Below are 19,978 nucleotides of genomic sequence, written 5' to 3'. Positions count from 1 at the left end.
AGTCCCTCCATAACAAAAGCTTTGATCGTAATTGTTTTTAATAAGTTAAAAAGGAGGAGGGAAAGCAATACCCAGGGCTGTACTGTATTATGGGGAAGGGAAGAAAGAACACTTCAGGAAGTGCCATGAGACACCTTTCCATTGTGACAAAAGTGTCAACAACTGACCTTTCAACGAAACCTCATCCACACTTCCTTGGGTCTCCTCTGCTCCGCTGTTATCAGAGGCACTTTTGGCTGAAATCCCTGAAGCAATATTTTCCTGCTCAGAACACTTTTCAGGGCATGGATTTATAGTTGATATCTCTACTTCGGAGCTGATATTCCCAGGCACTTTGTCATGGTGGTGGCTCATCCCAAGTTGAGGCTTAAGTTGATAGCCTATGTCTGTGACTCGAGTTGGAGAGTCTGACTGAGGTGTGAGCACATCCACAGACTCTGGGGGTGCAGCTTCCTCGCGATCTACAAAAGACAACTTCTGGACCTGCGCTAGGGCTCCATCCGGACCAGCTCCATATTGCAGTGTCTTACCATCTGAATCATTTGGGCGAGCAGCAGAGACCCTCTGAAAGCCTTCTGTGAGAAAGTCACAACTTTTACTTGGTTTGTTTTCTGAAACAGGCTCACTCTCCATATGCATTTGGTCTCTTGTGACACTTGAATCTAGAAGATTGCCACCAGCTGAGGTTACTGTTTCTGGATCACAATGATGCTTCACATCAAAAGTATGTTTTTTTTCTAACTGTAGTTTATCTGGTCCCATCTCAACTGCAGAGGAGTCTAAAAAGGACAGGATGGTATCTTCAGTGGCGTACTGACATGGTAATGATTTCTTCATCACGTGTGGCCTAATCTTACCCGTGGTGACAGTGCTTTCCTCCAGGTAGGGGAGATCTGTGTTGTTGCCTTCTTTTTGCTTAACTTCTTCAGATTTACTGATGGACCTAAGGTTAACTGATTTCAGGACCGTGGGTGTAATTGCAAGAGATGGTGGAGGATTGGACCTCAGAGTTTCTCCTACTGTGTTCTGCTTATTATGACTGAAGACGTGTAGGGGGTGGCGGTGGTGGAATGGTTTGTTCAAGACATTATGAAGAGCACTTAGGTCAAGATGGGTAGGAGGTATAATTGGAAGTTCCAGATCTTTACTCAGTGACAGAGCGCCATCTTTTAAAGAGGGTTGCTGGAGGGAAGATTTCCTTTCTGGGACTTTCGGCTTTCTTTTGCTACCTCCAGGAGACAATGGGCCAGAAAAGAAAGCAGTAGGGAAAGAGGATGTTGGCGTTTCGGACTGGCTGGAATAGCCGCTTGATGGAGATGCCAGGCCAGCCAGCTTTTCTGGTGAAGCAAGTTTAAACTCATTGTCGACAGAAGGAAGGGAGGGGGTGGTGGCTCTAGATTCTGACTGGGATGTTTGGGATTCAGAACTCTCTGGAGATTTAATGCATTCGATAACAGTGGTACCCGTAGCAGTGCTTGAATTCGATAAAGATCTGTAAGGGTCATTTGTTTTCAAGTCATTTAGAAGCCAGAGATCTGCATAGTGAGTTGATTCAGCACCTTCATCTTTGAATGGTGGAACATCTGGAGTGTCTAACTGAGGTTCCTTAATACCATGTTCATTCTGGTTCATCCACGAAGGTTCTGGCTTGGTGGGAAGATTGGCATTTTCCATTCGAGAAGGTGTGTTGGAGAAATCGAGAGGCAGCTTCATTTCCCTGGAACTGTGAGGCAGGAGCTGGCCACTGCTTGTCTTTGGTTCTTTCTTCTCAGAAGTGTCTGCATTTCCGTCAGACTTCCTCAATGATGAGCTACGTTTAGGTGGAGTTGGCTTTGCCTTTGGTTTCCTGAAAGAGATGCTTGGTCTCCCCTGCCTCCTGTGGTCTAAGTAGTCCTGCCAGGCGCAGTCTGAAAGTGCAGGAGGAACCCCAATGCCCTGGCCATTCTCCGGGCCCAGGGCTGCATAGTGACAGACATAATTCTTACTGCCTTTGAGACCACAGTCAAAGTGCATGGAGGTGTAGTATCCTTCTGTGTCCACTGAAAAGTGAGAGCTGGTGTCGGCTTTGTCCGACGGAGACTTTTCCAGAAAGCTGTCGTAAGTGGCCATGCTCGTGAAGCTTGGGCAGCCCAGGCTGTCTGCCTTGGGACGCTCAGGACTAAAATCCTGGCGGCAGGAGGCGTCATGATGATGGTGTAGGTAATTCCACTCGCTATCGCTCGTGTTGCTATTGTTGGGGTCATCCAACAGGTCTGCCACCGTGGAGGTAAAGGAGTTTGTCCGGTGGCCTCTCACTTTCTCCAGTTGGTCGCTGTACTGCTCTGTCACGAAGACACTGGTGTCCTCGTTAGCATGAGGGGCCGTGTTGAGTGACAACTCCGAGTCACAGTGTGAAGAGCCAGTGAGGGGAGGCGAAGCTGCAGGAGGGATCGTCTCTGAGGTCTGTGAGGGGCATGTGGAGCTGCTCCCGCTCCAGTTGCCACTGGATGACTGGTGGTCATCTTTCTGGTCCATGTGGCTGCTGAGGAGGACGCCAGCTGTAGAAATGCAGTGGATGGGGCTCCCAAAGGTGTCCGAGTTGGAGGAGATGTCGCAGCTGCCAGAATCGGCTGCCATCCGCGACAGACGAGACCTCCCTCTCTCATTTAACTTGTGCTGGGGGCTGTGCAGATGTTGAGAACAGGCCAGGCTCAAAGCAGGCTGGTGCTCCTGTGCACTGGGGCTGTTGGGGGCCTCACTGCAATCGGGAAGGGTTCTTTCTTGGTCTCCCACGAAAGGCTCCCCTTCTTCATATGCTGAGGGTTTAGCACCAACTTTGGGCTCAGCATCCCCACCTCTGTTGCCCTCCCTGGGAAGGCTCCGAGATCTCGTGCGGCTGCTCACTGCAGTAGTAAACATGGCGTCACCTTTGTCTGCCAGTGCAGAAATGTTGCCAGCAGAATGAGAAAGAGAAGCTGCAATGCTCTGACCCCTTTGAGCTCTGATTCTTCTTCTGGATGGAGCAGCAATCAGAATATCCTCAGTTTGGCACTCTGAGTCCCTGGTTCCAGACCTCCTGTTGACAGTGTTGGAAGGGTCCGGATTTGTGTGCACAATCACATTCCTTTCCCTGGCCACGGGCGATTCATCAGAATCTAGGGCACATGGAAAGCACAGTGAGATACTTCATACATCAACAGATGGACAGACATTCTGAGAGCTGTCCACAAGTCTGGACGCTAGCATGTTGAAGTTATTCTTACAGGAAAAAAAAACCAGTGTATAAAATGAGGAGAAAGATACAAAGAGACTGCTTTGGGCAGTCTCTGTCCCTTTGCCTCTCCGATTCTCTCTATATATACACACAAATACATACTGTATGTATGTATGTATATATACTAAGAGAAGATAAGTATTTAGATCTCTTGTGAATTCTCTCTCTTCACGATCAAATTACTTTACCCCAGTAGGTCTAATATTTTTTAAGTAAAATACATCTTGTTTTTTTGGCCACTATACACTTTTATTTCTTGATATAAGCATAATGAAATAAAAATCATAGAATTCATTATGATATAATCTTATATATAAGAAATACTATCATAATAATTTTTAAAATTATAGGAAGAGATATCTTAAACACATTGAACAAAAAAAATAGAAAAACTGTAACCAAGGGTATCGTGTTATCAATATTCAATATTTGAATATGCTTAAAGTTTACCTTTTAAAATAATTAATGTCATACAGTATATCTCTCTTCAGACAAATCTATACTTTTCTAAAAGAGTCTTTCACTGAATCTTGTTTTGCTTAATTTCTACCTTAAGAATGCTTTTACAAGTTAGCAAAATACTATATTTCAGCCATAAAATCTGAATGTGCATGCTGTGCATGCTAATTTGCTTCAGTCATGTCTGACTCTTTGTGACCCTATGGACTGTAGCCTGCCAGGCTCCCCTGTCCATGGGATTCTCCAGGCAAGAATACTGGAGTAGGTTGCCATGCCCTCCTCCAGGGGATCTTCCTGACCCAGGACTGAACCCACATCTCTTATGTCTCCTGCATTGGCAGGTGGATTCTTTACCACTAGCGCCACCTGGTAAGCCCCAAATCTGAACGTATATGAGTAAATCCATAAAGTCAAGCTTTCATAGTCAAGAATGCAAATTTAAAAGTAACACTACCTGGCCTACTGAACACAAAACAAGTACACATCATTTCAAAACCTCTGTGAGTTACAATAATAGTGGATGTTTTTAAGGAAGCTGGTTAAAGGCTGGCTTTCATTATGTGTCCATATAATTGGCACCTGACAGAATGTTAACCATTAACAGTTTTATACCACACCTATTTCTTGTTGGACTCTCCTGGGGATACCCGAAATGGTTTTCCTCCTCCTCAGTTTTCGTCTCCGCTGTAGCACAGATTGTGAATGAACAAGAGAGCAGCGTATACTAGCCTCTCTGTCAAAACCGACTCCTGCAACCCACAAATAGGTCTCATTAGCCTTTAGGAATGGCAAACAAATTTTCATTTGCTTAGAACACAATGATATTTATTGACTGGAAGGAAGGAAGAGTTTGGATTAAGCCTGTAAACAAATATAAGCGAGTCCTTATTCAGCTCTTATTTAAATTATGCTGTAGTACATTAAGCTTTGCTTCTAAATGCAGCTCGCCACAATAGCTTGCACTGCCAAAAGTAACAAGCCAAGAAGGAAAATCAAAAGAGAGAGGAGAGAAAAATAACATCAAAGAATCACTCTCACACAGAAATGGCTCCTTAAGGACTTCTACAACCTTTAGTTACTACTACTTACTGGTCTCTTTCTGGGCTTTCTGAAGTGGATATCTTTGCATAGTACAGACAGACACATACACCACCTGTCTCTCTCTCTCTCTCTCTCTCACACACACACACACCCCACTACCTGTGAGGAAAACAACAACCTAGAGATGTGTTTTTTTTTTATATTACCTATTTAATAATTCAGATTTTAAAATAACTTTTGGGTGCATCATATTCACTTTACACTTTTTTGTGTGTGTGTTCTATTTTTTTTTTTTTTTGGGTTTTGTCATACATTGATATGAATCAGCCATATGTAACTGCCTATTTCTTCTGCTGCCTAAATTGGACACCTTTTGGTTTAGCAACAGTGTCTCATCAATAAAACATACAAGGCAGTCCCCAGTTCTTCACTTAAGTGGACCTACCTTCTGTGCCGACTGTCAGTAAAGCTGGAATTCCCAGTCTTTACACAGGTGTCTGTTTTCTTTTGTAAATATAGGGAGCAAAGCATGATTCTCATTAGTTTCTCTTTCCATAGTCTGTTGACACACTAATGCAGCCCTTTCAAAACTAGAATGGTGGAGGAGGTGAGGAACTTGAACTGCCATAAGCCAAAAGTGCTTTGGAATCTGGTTGCCTCATCATGTATCCTAATTGTTAAACATGGGGCGGGATGGTCTGTTAAACCTTGGTTCAGTTATGTAATGAAACGGTTTGAGTTCTGCTTAGCTTCACAGTAATAACAGTTTCTAGAACTCATGTTGAAAAATCTGAATGAGATATCATATGATGAATAATTTCAAATGCTATCAGAGAATTCATACTAATGAAATTTTCCTTTTTTAGTTCCAACCAGAGACTAAAATCCTTCCTTCTAATCATAATAATTACATTACAGACACAGATATTTTGTGTCATATGGACATAATTGACAACTTTCTCATTAAAGTTCTTGAAATCAACATATAATCTAGGCTTGAGCCTGAGAGTTCCTGAAATAAAGCAGAAGGAAAGATCTTTCATTTTCCTGAATCACAAGACCTATAATCAGAGGACTAAATTTGAAAACAAAATTTTACTTACAGTGCCATGAAGAAAGCAGGTGCTGCTAATAATCAGATGTTTCCAGAACTGAAAGTTAGTTTAAGAGGATGCCAAAATGATCCATTTTGACAGCCATCTCATTTAAATTATGGAGATCAGATAAAGTGTACATCTCTAGGATAATTTATCCTACAAGTTGAATAGGTCATCAGGAAAATTAACTCCCAGTTCACAATCAGCCAATCAACTAGAACTCCTATTTGTCAGGAAGAAAACAGTATCTACCCTGATACCTGGTCATCATTTGCTCCCCACTTTATATGAGAGAAATTTGAGTGAGGTTAGTAATGGCCATGTCCAAAATGCATCCTGAACAACATACAATCTTCAGTTACTACATATTACCAGGATGGAAGTCAGTCATAAAATGGCCATTTTGAGCTTCTCAATGTAAATTAGAATTTAACTATTAGAGATGCTTAAAGAAACCCCAATGGATAGATCATTTAATTTCTATCTTTGAAAGTGAGACTGTTTTACAGCAACATTTTGCTTACAGCTAAGGCTACCGCATTGGAAAATCACCAATTCTGAACTTTTCAATTGCTGCCAATAAACTTTCCAAGAAAAGTCCACACAGGCTTGCCCTTGATTTAGACTAATATCCCAACTGTCGGTACACAGGAGGAGGAAAGCAGAGGGTGAACAGAAGACAGGCTTGCTGGGTTTCGAGTAGAATTCAGCCTTCATCTATGAATCCATGTATTTTTGGGTCAAAAATCCATAAAAGCAGTGCAAAAGTCTAAATGATCTTTTGAACAAGCCTACCTCCATCGAAGGAAGCAAGAAAATAGATTTTATAGGATCATTACTTGTAGTTTTAGAAACCTGGGGCTTGCTGCTTTCTCTCTGGCAGTGCCCACATCATTACCATACGATTAATCACTGCCGCTTTCTCCATTATTTCAGTCAGCTCTGGCCAGAGAGCTATTTGGTGACTTTTTTTTTCCCCCAGAAAGAAACTGTCCATCATTTACATAACAAGCAGCCCAGCAGAACATATGCAAATTGATGTTCAAAACCTGACAAAAGCATATTGAACATCTTCTGGGTTGTGTCCTGATGAAAAAGGTATTATTTGTTTACAAAGTGGTATTCTTACGGGTACTCCCACCAGCACAGGCTTTGACCATATTTAATACACTGAATATTCTGACCCGACTGCCCCAAAGGAAACGAACAGAGCAATACCAGTGACGTTGATGGGAATAATGCAGGAAGAAATCACTTGGGCATCTTGTTTCATCTTTTCCTCTGGCGTCGGAAGAGGCAGTGCTTTGCTCCAGTTGGTCTGCTTGTCCAGTGTTGAGGGGATATTGTGTACTGGGTTTTTCGGCCTTTGCCCTAACATGACATCTGTATCTTCATCCTCTGGGGGATGGGACTGCAAACAAAGTACGTTCAGACTCAGCTCTCAGAGTTTATACACAAACACACATATAAGGAATTTCAGAGTTTAGTTAAGAAAAATGAGGTCAGAAATAAGCTTTCAGGTCAAAGGAAGAATTCCTAGGCATAGTTAGTAAGCACAACTAATTGAAAGTTACAATTTCAACAGTCAAGCAACACAAAGGAAAAAAACATCGGCTAAACATGCTTTTCAGGTCAAAGGGAATTAAGAGGAGAGACCAGGTAGCCAGAAATCCTCAAACTTGAAACTGAAGAAAGATGTGAGTCTCTAACCCGCTGAGAGGTAGATTCACTTTCTGGATATCTGTCTCCCCATAAATTCTTACTCAAACTCTCGAAAGCTCTAGGTGACTAGGATCACAGACAGAAGATGATTTAGATGCCCTTGAAAAGGTTTGGAAAAGTGGCCAGAAAGCCTGGAGTCAGAAGACATTCCAGAACACATCACCAGAAGGACAAGCTGACCTAATCTGAGAGGCCAGATTCAAATACGAGGAGTTAATTTTACTGCAGGATGATAGCATTTGTGAATGACATTTAAAAATGCAGTTTTTCAACACTATACACATGGAAAAACAAAAGTGAAGGACTTCCTCCCACCATTGATAGTGGAAAATACAAATTCTGTTACTGGTGGGAAAGACTCAAGTGGGTTTCTTCTTCAGATTCGGAAGAGTAAAACACTCTTAGTTTATTTTCCTTCACCTCTGCATGCAAAGCTTTTCTTCCAGCTGTGTATTTAAAGACCTTGACTTCCATGTGATGTTTGAAAATTCTCCATCCAAACCTTTGATTGATATTAATATTGTCTAACTTTTATTTCAGGGTTGGGCTCCTAGCCCAGATTTTTAAAAAGGCTCCATCCCAAGTTAGATTTCAGGGTTGGGCTTCTAAACCAGATTAGTAAGACTGTTTTCACCACTGAACCTAGTTTTCTTTCTTTCCACAATTGGCAGGAAGGTGGCTGTATAAAATAAGCATTTCCCCCTCTTAATCCAGTTATGTTTTAATAATACTCTGTGCTAAAAAATCAGGATCATTCAATAAATTCTCATCCTCACATTTGGAAGCATCACACCCTGCTGACTCAGAGGATTTCACATATCATCAAGTGAACTGTCCTCAAGTCCCCTTAAAGAGAAGATTCCAGAGCCACTTGTTTTAAATTAACCCCCAGCATTTGCTTACCTTGTCAGAGGTATCTGCAAAGCCCCCCAACACACCCAACAGGATATGATTACCCCCTTGAGAAAAATGTGTTCGCCATGAACGTTTGTTAGCAAAACATTGCAACCTTCTTTCTCTCTTCAGCTTTTGTGCAGATTCCCAGCGAAGCGAATAGCTCAAATAAAGTTGGAGCACAAAAGACTTTGTTTCCTAGGTAACTTCCAAAAAGGAAAAAAAAAAAAAGTTTGGTGCGTGCAGAAAGAGAGACAGAGAGGGGGAGAGAGCAGGAGCTGGAGAGACCCCCCCTCCCCACACACACACCAGAGGCCACATTTTGTAGGCGATTCCTTCCCTGAATAACAATGGACTGGGAAACAAAGAAAGAATAGTGACCTGACTACAGTCTCTGACCGGCAGCCAAAAGCACTTTGTATTTAACGGTGACAGGGACAATTGGCTGCCAGAGAATCCTTTTGTCCTGTTCTCTTTTGATTTGAGAAGCTGAACCTTTACAGTTCTGATAAATATAGGGCAAGTTGAAATTTCTTTTCTCTGAACTACAAAGTCCAGTAATGTTGTTAGGTGAGGCTTTGAACAGAGCCTTCATGCAACTGGGGGATGGGGAGGGATAGAACAGCCAATGACATTACTGTCTGCCTTATATTTTATTTAATTCAAGTTAGGAAAATGCTACTCTTTAAACTGATTTAAAAGCATACCTGTTGGTTAATTAGAAACAACAGAGTTTTCCATAAAGAAAGAGAGGAGAAAATGACAGTGTATAGAGAGAATGGGATAGGCTGTGACGGAATGTTCTCAAAACCAGTACCTTTCTACTCCATGGGGTCATGTGGCAACATTCAGTAGGGGAGGGCGAACGGGTGCTGTTAAACTATGAACATGAAATGCAAAAAAAAAAGAGAGAAAATTAAAAACATGCACACAACACACAGTCTGGTTAAGCCAAATCTATGACATGAATGAATGAATATACCAGGATAACTTCTTTCCTTCCTTCCTTCTTTCTGAATGCATCTTTGTTTTCTAAGAAGCAGCATAGTGTTGTTAACAGCACAAATTCTGGAGCTAGACTGAGTTCGAATCCTGGTTCTACCTCTTATCTGCTGTGTGGCCGGGAGCACTAAGGTCAGTTTTCTCATCCTTAAGGCAAGAGAAGAATAGTATCTGCCTTCCAGGGCCATTTTGAGAGTCAAATGAGTAAATATATGTAATAGGCTTAGAAGAATCATGGCACTTCATAAGTTCTACATGTTAGCCATCAGATACTATTACCTATTATTATTATCCTCACTTTGTAGCTATGAAGTAGCTGTGAAATTATCTTTGTACATTGTAACTTGATACCTTTTAGATCCCAGTCCCACTTGATAATTTGGGAAAGACCAAATTACTTTCTTAGAGTGAGTTTATTTTCCTGTGAACTATTTGGAGGAAAATGTCTTGTGTATAATTTCCTCTGCTGGACTCCTCAAAATTTGCCTCTTCCTCATATTCATAGACTGTACTTGAAGACAGGGCCGGTTTCATGGGCATGTGACCTGTGCAGTCATATAGGACCCCACACTTAGAAGGACTCCATACTTGGTTTAATGCTGTTGCTATCTTGAAATTCTAAGTTTTTGAGTAATGAGCCCTTGTATTTTCATTTTGCACTGGACCCCCACAAATCACATAGGCAATCCTGTTAGAACAATCTAGTAACCAGAATCCCGTTTTCAAGATCTACTGAGAAGGACAGTCAAACTCTTTTTAACTCTGAACCATGTTAGCTTTGGATTCAATTAGCCCTCTAGTACAGCATTTGGCATACAATATTGCTTTAATGTAACATGAATTATCTCTGGATGTGTCTTTTCATCTATTAAGGTTATTAATTCCTAGAGGTCAGGCGCCGTATTTAACCTTCCTTTCAGTTATCCATGATGCCAGCAAAATGCCTCCTCATTTGTAAGAGCTCAACAAATTATTTGTGTATTTGAATGATACCAGCTCTTTGTGTCTTAACAGTGATGGGAAACCCAAATAAAGTAAGGGTCACGTTCAATATCTCAGAAGGAAGCAGACACCACAGACTCCAAGGGTACTTACCATCTTAAGGCAAGTAGGTGAAAACATAGAAGAAACCACAAACAACTCTTGGTTTCATCAGAGGCTTAGCATTGGTGTATGCAGTTCTAAGTTCTAGTTCTTGAGCCTGTGGCAGACGTGTTTCGGAAGGGAGGAACACTCCAGATCTAATTCTATTCTAAGTTTGTAAATTTTAACTGACAGGGTTGCTCATTAACTTTTGAGCAAAGCAAAAGCCATCTCCTTCTGCCCAGTTAACTTTGCTCCAGATCTTATTTAAGGACATAGTTTTGTGGAGTCTATGTGGAGTCTATGTGGAGTCTCCTTGAAAGCGATTGTTTTGAAGATGTGGTGTATGTGGACAGAGACTAACTGGGCTCTATCATAAGAATCAGTCATATGCAGTGACGTGCAGGTCTCAAGTAAGACACTGGAGCGTGCAAAATAGAGAACTCATGGAAGCAGGAAAAAAGGAACCTGAATGCAAAACGTACATGGAAATCAAACCTGTTTGCAAGAAGCCAAACCAAAAGTGCTCATGAAAGGATTTCAAAAAATTACACAGCAGGAAGCAGCAAGGCAGAAAATATATTAGTGATACTAATGATAATATAGTAATTTGGGTAGTTTGTCTTAAATCTCCTTAGTCAGCTTTCCTGTTGAATATTTTTTCCGGGAATGAGGGATGAGGAGTGATTTTTATTTCTCATCTGTTTGAGAAACACCCCATCCCATTAAACAAACATGAGGTGACACCTGGGAATGACTAAGGATGGAACGTCCAGAGAGAGCTCTGACTGTTCACCATCATTAAATCGAGGTTTCCATGGGTTATACTCCACAGAAGATTCCTTCTCAGCTAATCAGCCTCTCCACTCTTTTTTTATTTATTTTTATTTTTTCCATTTATTTTTATTAGTTGGAGGCTAATTCCACTACAATATTGTAAAGTAATTAGTCCACTATTTTTTTAAATTGCAGTATTTACAATATTGTATCAGTTTCCAGGTGTACGATCTATTCCTTTGATAGTAGCTCCAGCCTCCAGCTTGTGAGGGCTGAAACTAGGTACTCTTGAGCTTGTGTGTGTAAGGATTGTGTTCTTTGGTTCCACCACCTAGACACAAGCATGCAAGGCCCTGCAGATGGTCTGTCTATGTAGAGTATTTAAGTTCATAATATTCATGTGGGCTATGGTTTTATTCTCGCCATGATTTAGTGACTGCCTTAGCATAATGTTTTAGACCTTCCTCTTTCTTGGGTATTTGGTCAAAGGAATTAAAATCATTTGGATTATTTCTGATTAGGTTTTTCTATGGCGAAAACAGTAGTTCATACGGTGTTTCCCCTTCCTTTTGCAGGCTTCCACTCTGGCCCTCCCACTAAGTTTGCGAGGCCTCAGACTCCATGTTGCACCATTTTAGAATCAGCCACCACCAGTCATCTTGTCCCTGACAAAAGATGCTTCTTTGATGCTTTTGCTGCATTTCTGTCCCTGCTGGCCCCATCAATTACAGCCTCAGACCCTTTCTCTAGCTTCCTGTGGAATTGCTTCAACAAGAGCTGGAGTTGTAACCAGTGTTCAGAACAAGAAATAACAGACATTATACTCAACAGCTGTCAAAGAAGTGTCTTTCATGAATAATGAAGGGATATTTTCCAAAACCCCAATTTCTCTTGTGGGGTGTGTGTGAGAAAAAGTTCATTTCTGCACTTTCATGGCTATGAACAAGTATTTCTCCAAAGATCTCAAGACTTTCTCCTATCTTTCTGTTACTGCCAAAAGAAAAAAACAATCTACCCACAGTTTACTTTCTTTTTGGTTTTATTTTATATGCTGATGGGGGCTTGTTTTGCTTCAAATCTTTCCAAAAGACATCTGTTAAAATGTTGTGGGTATTCCAGCAGGAAATGTTTTGAAAAATTGGCTTTGGTTTGTGATCTAACCGATACCACATGGCATTTATAGCAGTCAACTTTCAGAGCTGATTTATTACTATAATGCTGCCTTAAACACGAGAAATGTTTACTAGAGAATCAATGCTGCGGCACATTTGAATACAGCAAAACTGTCCACTGCAAGCCACTCTGGGCTCCTAGTAGTGAGGTGAGGTGATCTGAGATCTTATTCACATCCTGCCCTGGGGCTTGTTGTCCTTAGACTGAGTCTTTGCATTTCTGTATGGAGTATGGCCTGTCTGCGAGATACAGGGGAACTTGTCTGCCTTAGATTTTTCTTCACTGGAGTGTGTGTATGTGTTGTACACAAATAGGAAGTGCTGTGATCTTTCTGAAAGGCTTAAAGGCGTCTGGCATACCTTCTTCACATATGACTCTCGCTGCTACAATTACACAGCATTGTTATCCCCTTGAGACTGTCCCAAAGTCTCCTGCTGGCTGACACTGGGCTCCTCTCTTCCCAACATGTTTAATAACATCATGTTAAACTCATACTGTGCTTCTCTCTTTCCTCTCTTCTCAACTCCAACCTTTACCAAAGTGCACAACCATGGGGAAAACAAAAGGATGACGTAAGTCAAAGTCTAGGGCCCATCCCAGGCTCTCCCTGTCCCTTTCCTGGTCTCTCCCTCATAATCACACTCTACCAGGCAAAGCGAGGCCTTCGTACTTCCCCAGAGGGCCTGAGTGCAGCACCTCACATACCCAAAGCCTTCACACCACACTTCTGGCCAGTTGTGAAGCTGGAAAGAAGCCCACAGATGAGCTCACATCTCCATGCTGAGAACTCCTGGTGATAAACTCACAGAAATAAATCTCTCAAGCAGAATTCTGGACAGTGGTTGTAGGCTAAGAGGAAGATATTTAGGAATAGGTGCCTATTGAGTTCTTCTTTTAACCACTCTACACACTAATATCTATTTAAAGCACATGTACAAATATTCACACTGGGAAAAATGGCCTTATCCTTGTTATGTCTGCTTTTCCAAGTCATACGTTCATTTCTGTTCCCTGATAATTGACACCACCATTTCCTCAATTCTCCTGAGAAGCACTTTACAAAAGGCCAATATGCATATGCAAAGGCACTCAGTATCATTTCTCATCAGGAAAATTCAAGTGAAAACCACAGTGATATACTAGGGGCCAAAATTTAAAAGATTAATAATACCAAGTGTTGACAAAGATGTAAAGCAACTCAAACTCTCATAAATTGCTGGGGGGAACTGAAAGTGGTGTAGCCACTTCAGAGACTAGTAGTGTCTGAACTTAAACGAGTGTCTACCTTCTCTTTAATTTTTTTACTTTTAAAACGTTGAAGTATAGTAGATTTACAATACCGTGTTAGTTTCAGATGTATAGCAAAGTGATCCAGTTATACACAAATACATTCTTTTTCATATTCTTTTATATCATAGGTAATTACAAGATACTGAATATAATTTTCTGTGCTGTACAGTAAATCCTTGTTTTTTTAATCTATTTTATATATAAGGATGTGTATCTGTTAATTCCATACTCCTAATTTATCCCTCCCTCTGATTTCCCCTTTGGTAATCATAAGTTTTTTTCTATGTCTGTGAACCTTGTTTCTGCTTTGTCAATAAGTTTATTTGTATTATTTTTTAGATTCCACATATAAATGATATCATATAGCATTTGTCTTTCTCTGTCTGACTTAGTTACTTAGTATAATAATCTCTGGGTCCATCCATGTTACTGCAAATGACAGCATCTCACTTTTTTAAGGGCTGAGTGATATTCCACCATTCCATTTTGTGTATGTACATGTGTGTGCATACCACATCTTTATCCATTCATCTGTTGATGGACATTTAAGTTGTTTCCATGTCTTGGCTATTGTGAATAGTGCTGCTATAAACATTGGGGTACACGTATCTTTTGGAATTAGAGTTTTCTTCAGATATATGCCCAGGAGTGGGATTGCTAGATCATATAGTAGCTCTGTTTTTAGTTTTTAAAGGACAGTATGTGTCCTCTAGAGTGGGCTGCAGCAATTTACATTCCCACCAACATTGTAGGAGGGTTCCCTTTTTTCCACACCCTCTCCAGCATTTATTTGCAGACTGTGTCTACCTTTTAATTCTCTCTTAAGTATATGGAAGTGAGAAACATGAGTGTCCACAAAAAGCCTTTCACAGAGATATGTATAATAGGTTCTTTTCATAAAAGCCCCCCCAAAGCCCCTAACTAGAAATAACTACCAATAGCAGTATGGATAAACAAGTTGAGGAGTACTGTATCCACACCATGGAATACTACACAGTAATAAACAAGAGCATGCTATTGATACACATAATATTGACCTCCAAAAAAAGCATGTGGGGTGAAAGAAGCCAGATACAAAAGAGTACCTGCTCACTCACTTTTGAATCACATACCATCAACAGATTGATAGTTTGTGTATGAGATCCGCTCCTAGTGAGCAGAGCTTGAACGGCAGTGGCAATGGCAGTGGTGCCTCAAGAGAGGCTTTCTGAAAGACCCTGTGGAACCACAGAGAATCGCTCTCCTTTTGATCTCAGCTAGAACTGAACAAAAATTCTCAGCGTGATGGAATGCAAAATGACGTTGTATATTTCAAAGTTCAACAACCCTTTGTTTAATGGAGTCCTACTAATGAAGTAATTTAAATGTACAGAGCACAATAAAATTATTTTTGAAGCATATGGGGAAAGTATTCTCCTCGTGGATGGAAAAGAAGGCCTTGGGGAGACTGGGGGGGGAGGGGGGAACACACTTCCCACCACTGCTCCGTTGTTTATTCACAGGAAGTGCTCTGGCCTGTCCAGAAGAGCCCAAAACAAGGCTCACTGAACCACAATCCCTGTGATGTTGCTGCCAGTGAGTACCTCCTTCCTCCCTGGTGGCTAGCTTTGCCAATTAGTGGGGGTCACTGCCCAGGGCCACTCAGCATCAATCCTCAAAGGTCGCTGGCACCAAATAAAGACACGAGTGGGGGAGAAGCAGGCCAGGTTTTGAAGTGCTGCAAACAGCACAAATAACTTCCCCAGACCATAGGAGCTGGCAGCATGAGTCCCAGCACAGCCCTGAGATGTGGGGAGGTTCCTCCCTCACCCTCTGCAGTTACTGTCTCTGTGTCCCCTCAGCCCTTGGCTGGGGGCTCCAAGGTTGAGGCTGAGCCGGGGGCTTCAGTTGCCTCAGCCCTGGTGACTGAAGAGCTTTTGTGCATCTAGTCTCCTGCTGAGGGACATGTACCCCTTGTGACTCAGGCAAAAGCTGGATAGGGTCCTACTTGACTTTACCACAGGGGAAAAAAAAAAAGCCAACCTTCTCACACACAAGCTATGCATGTTCCTTCTTTACCTTTCCCCCCCTTTCTTCTTTTCTTTTTTAAAAAAACTGGCCACACCATGTGGCATGCAGAATCTAGTTGCCTGGGCAGGCATTGAACCCATGCAGTGGAAGCAGGGTGTCTTAACCAGTGGACCACCAGGGAAGTTCCTCCTTTTTTTTAATTGGCTCTTTTCAAATTCCAGATCTATGAATGTTACCACACGCATGGACTCCTGTAATCCTAGCACACTTAGGATTCAAAACATTTCCATCATCCCAGCAAAGTCCCCCTACTCCTACCCCTAGCAACCACTCGTCTGTCGTCCATTACTATGGTTTTGTCTTTCTCAAAGTGTCATATAAATGTGTCATACCTTCTGAGACTGGCTTCTTTCACTCACCCAATATGCCTTTGAGATCCAGCCAAGTTATTGTATTATCAGCAATTTGTTCCTTTTTTACTGTGAGTAGTATTAATATCTTATTGTCTGCTTACACTTTGAACAATGAAATGTCTCAGGCATGCAAGAGAATGTCAACCTGAGAATGTTCTGTAATGATGTGTGCAAACAAGTAATTTTATTGGCTGTTCCACAGCCAGGGTAATGTTTTACGAAGAAAGAATCTAAAGTCTGCAACAGGGAATTTTCTTTGTTACTCACAACATTTAATATAAACCAGACTCATTGGCTAATGCTCTCCTTAGCTATCATGCAGGCTCTTAAGCTGTGTCTGTCCATTCCAAGCCTGTCCTTCCACACACCGCACTGGTACTGCCAGGACTCTGCAAACATTTCTGCACCAGCTGCTCCCTCTTAGCTTTTGCCCTCAGAGTGTCAGCCACTTTCTGCAGTTACTGTCTCTGTGTCACCTCCGTTTCCCATTTGCCATGCCAGTCTTATAACACCCTCTCTCTTTTAAAACACCTGTGTGCTTTCTGTTTTCCTGACTGGATCTTGACTGATAAGGTACCAAGCATTGGCTCCTGGTTTGCTGATGTCTGAGGCCTCTGAAGTGCCTGCTACCTCCAGTTCCTCAGTCAAAGGAGGAAAAAATGAACAAGTGTGATGTTCCATGGGATGTCAAGATTTTAATGCTCTCTGCAGTTTATGGCGGAGAGCAGGGGAGCCGACATACTGTCAAAAGCTAACTGCTTCTGATGGCCCTTGAAAATGGGTATAGAGGGAAAAAAGTATTTGCTGGGGTCACTCCACATGCTAGGTGCTATGCGAACATGCTCCAAGAAAAATACTGTATTGGAATGGCAGCTACAAAGTCACAAACTACTTACAGCCAGTTTCCCAGATGTCTGTCTGTCTGCTGTGAAGACCAAACGGGTGAGTGAAGAGGAGAGTGTGAGAGGCATCACCACTCCTCCAGTCTTAGATTTGAAACTCAAGCCAGGCTTTTCTCTCCCTGGGATACTATGAAGGAAGCTCTAGAAATGGAGGAAATTAATCCTGTACATACATAGCCTCATATCTTCATAAAGCACTGCTCTTTGTGATCATGTTATTTCTATGCCCAGAACCCTTCAATAATTTCCCTTGCCTATGGAATAAATTCAAACTTTTTAGTCCAACACGCAAGATCCTTTAGGATCTGGTCTGTTGAAGCACTGCAGCCAAACCAAACTTTCAAAATTCATGTATATGCACTCCATATTCTCCTGCCTCCGTGTGCTCGCCCTTGTGGTTTCCTCAGCCTGTAATTCTTTTCAAAATTCCACCCCATCCTTCAAGGTCTTCTCAAATGCTCCTTTACCGTGAAGTTTAATCCTAACAATTGACTCAATTCTAACACCCTTACACAAGTTAGGTATTAACACCTGACATTCAATACCATATAATTTCCTCTAGTAGTCATGCACTCTCGATGGCAGAGATTATGTCTCATTCATTTTTGTATCCTCCTAGTACTTACTTCAAAGTGAAGGGATAAATAAGAGGCTACAGTAGGGGAGAGGGCATACCAAGTGGCAATATTGCTTTGAGAGTGCAGGATATTTTCTAGAGAAGCATATGGAGTTTGGTTTGGCTGAGGTCTAGGGTCTGCACAAAGGTTCTGTGGGAAATCCATCTGGAAAGGTAGGTTAGGACCAGATTGAACAGAGGCTGGAGAGTAGCTGGATTAAGGATTTGAAATTATTTCTTTAGGCAGAATGGAGGAATAGAAGGCTTAGGTTTAGGAAAGAATTTGTAGGTCAAAGGTTCTCATACCAAAGTTAGAAATTTTTCTTAACTGGTTTAAAGGAGCAAACTAGATGAGATAAAGGGAAATACCTAAGCTGAAGCAAGACAGACTTGACTTCTATGGACAGTACCTTTTTGAAACAGGTCATAACAGGATACTTCTGAGAAAGCTTGCAAAACTATGAAGATATTTTGTAAAAGCAAAACAAGACTTGTCTAGGACACTGTGGTATGTCTAATTCTTTTATAGAAAAGGAAAGGCGTGGTAGCATTTCTTAGTCCCAACTCTTACAAACCAGTAGAATACTGAAATCTTCAATGTGAATGCATGAAGAAAGGGAAGAAAGGGAGAGACTGGATGAGAGAAGACAGAGCTAGGGATGGGGGAGAGGGTGAAGCAGTGTGTACCTCTTTATCACCAGGTCAGGTAAAAAGTATTGAAACACCCCTCCTGCCAACTCTAGTCTTTAATCTCTCATGGCTCAAAACTCCATTCTCAGCATTCTAATTCTTCTGTGAGCTAGATTAGTTTTTCTCAGAAGCTGCCTTCTGATAAGGCTGATTTTTTTTCTTCTTGATAAAAAAAGAATAAATACGGTCATTATTTATAGCTCTGGACTACAACCAAAGGGGCATGGATCAGAATTTGAATGATGTCCTCCGTTTACTTCTGAATAAGGCTGTTGAAATGTCCCCTGTCTTTCAAATGCACCCCCTTAGTAAGAAGAAAAGTAGGATTTGACAGATTCTTATTTTAATATCCCTGGATGCCACAGTGTGGTAAGTAAGGAAACTACTATCAGGCTATGAAATGACAAAGAATCTCTGATATTCTTTCTTGGTTCATTGTATCAAGTCTGACAAAGAATTACTGTGAATGTGATTGGAATAAGTTAACTGTCAACCCTGATGATACGGATTTAGGTCTCATTGTTTCTCTGGAACCTGATCAACTTCTGCCATCTCATAGCAAGCATCTCCATCCCATACCACAGAGTCCATTTGACATCATACCCTGCATCGCTGGGGAGGCTTGAAGAGGGACACTTGGTGAGACTGCTGGAGCCTCTTCCCACATTTGCAGAAGAGTGACTTCCATGCCTGTCTATTTAGACAGCAGAATCTAAGCAGGAACTTAGACTCCAAGAGTCCTGGAGACTTGACTGCAGGCCAAACGCAGCAATAGTTTGTTCAGCTTGAGTGCTGACTCTGATCAGCTGGGGCGGCGGGGACTATGTGGGAAAGAGTGTTGTAACCTTCTTGGGAATGCTTTGTGCAGGGACGCTTTGTGGGAATGTTTGTGTAGGGGAAGAACATGTGCATATTCCAAGTAAGTGCAGATCTGAGCCTGGACCAGGGGTCTTGACTGATGAGAACAGATAAGCATTCAGCAAGGGATCAGAGTGAACTGCTCTGACAAACTGACTCCACGCTCTGAAATGGGAATCTATGCCATGATGGTACATTAGGGGCCAAAGTGTCACATACCATGGCAACTTCTCATCAGAGAGTAGATTTTTGTGGTCATCTAAATTTTGCTATTTAAAGTAAACTGTGTACTAAGCATTTCCTGGTAGAACTTACCTTTTCCTGAAGCCATAAATATAGCATAGGCATTGGGGTATAGGTCTCAACTGTGAAATATCTATGGCTAAGAGTATACATTTATTTTTAGCTTTATATTTTGAAACAATTTTAAACTTAACAGGGAAGTCATCAAGCAACAGAGTACATATAATCCTTATCTAGGTTTTCCTAATGTTAACATCTCACATAACCATAGTACACTTATTGAAACCAGGAAATTAACATTGATAAATACTATTAACTAATACAGTAACCTTGTTTGGAATATCAGTTTTCCCAATAATGTCATTTCTCTGGTCCAGGATTCAATCCAGGATCTCGCATTGGGTTTAGTTGTCAAATCTCCTTAGTCTCCTTAGTTTGTGATATTCCCTCAGTCT

General features: G+C 41.5%; 1 protein-coding gene across 3 annotated transcripts in view; it reads right to left on the bottom strand.

Moving 5' to 3' along the window:
- Positions 1-19,978, bottom strand: part of NHS (NHS actin remodeling regulator) — a 337,770-nt gene that overhangs the window by 6,937 nt on the left and 310,855 nt on the right. For all 3 annotated transcript variants that reach the window (XM_043459974.1, XM_043459976.1, XM_043459975.1), the window contains exons 4-7: positions 9,284-9,346; positions 7,069-7,261; positions 4,330-4,461; positions 168-3,134 (exon numbers count right to left, since the gene is read on the bottom strand). In XM_043459974.1, coding sequence (XP_043315909.1) covers positions 168-3,134; positions 4,330-4,461; positions 7,069-7,261; positions 9,284-9,346 — 3,355 coding nt within the window. The remainder of the gene's footprint in view (positions 1-167; positions 3,135-4,329; positions 4,462-7,068; positions 7,262-9,283; positions 9,347-19,978) is intronic.

The sequence above is a fragment of the Cervus canadensis genome, chromosome X (genome assembly GCF_019320065.1).
Source record: "Cervus canadensis isolate Bull #8, Minnesota chromosome X, ASM1932006v1, whole genome shotgun sequence".
Lineage (NCBI taxonomy): Eukaryota > Metazoa > Chordata > Mammalia > Artiodactyla > Cervidae > Cervus > Cervus canadensis.
This window is presented reverse-complemented; position numbering and strand designations above follow the sequence as displayed.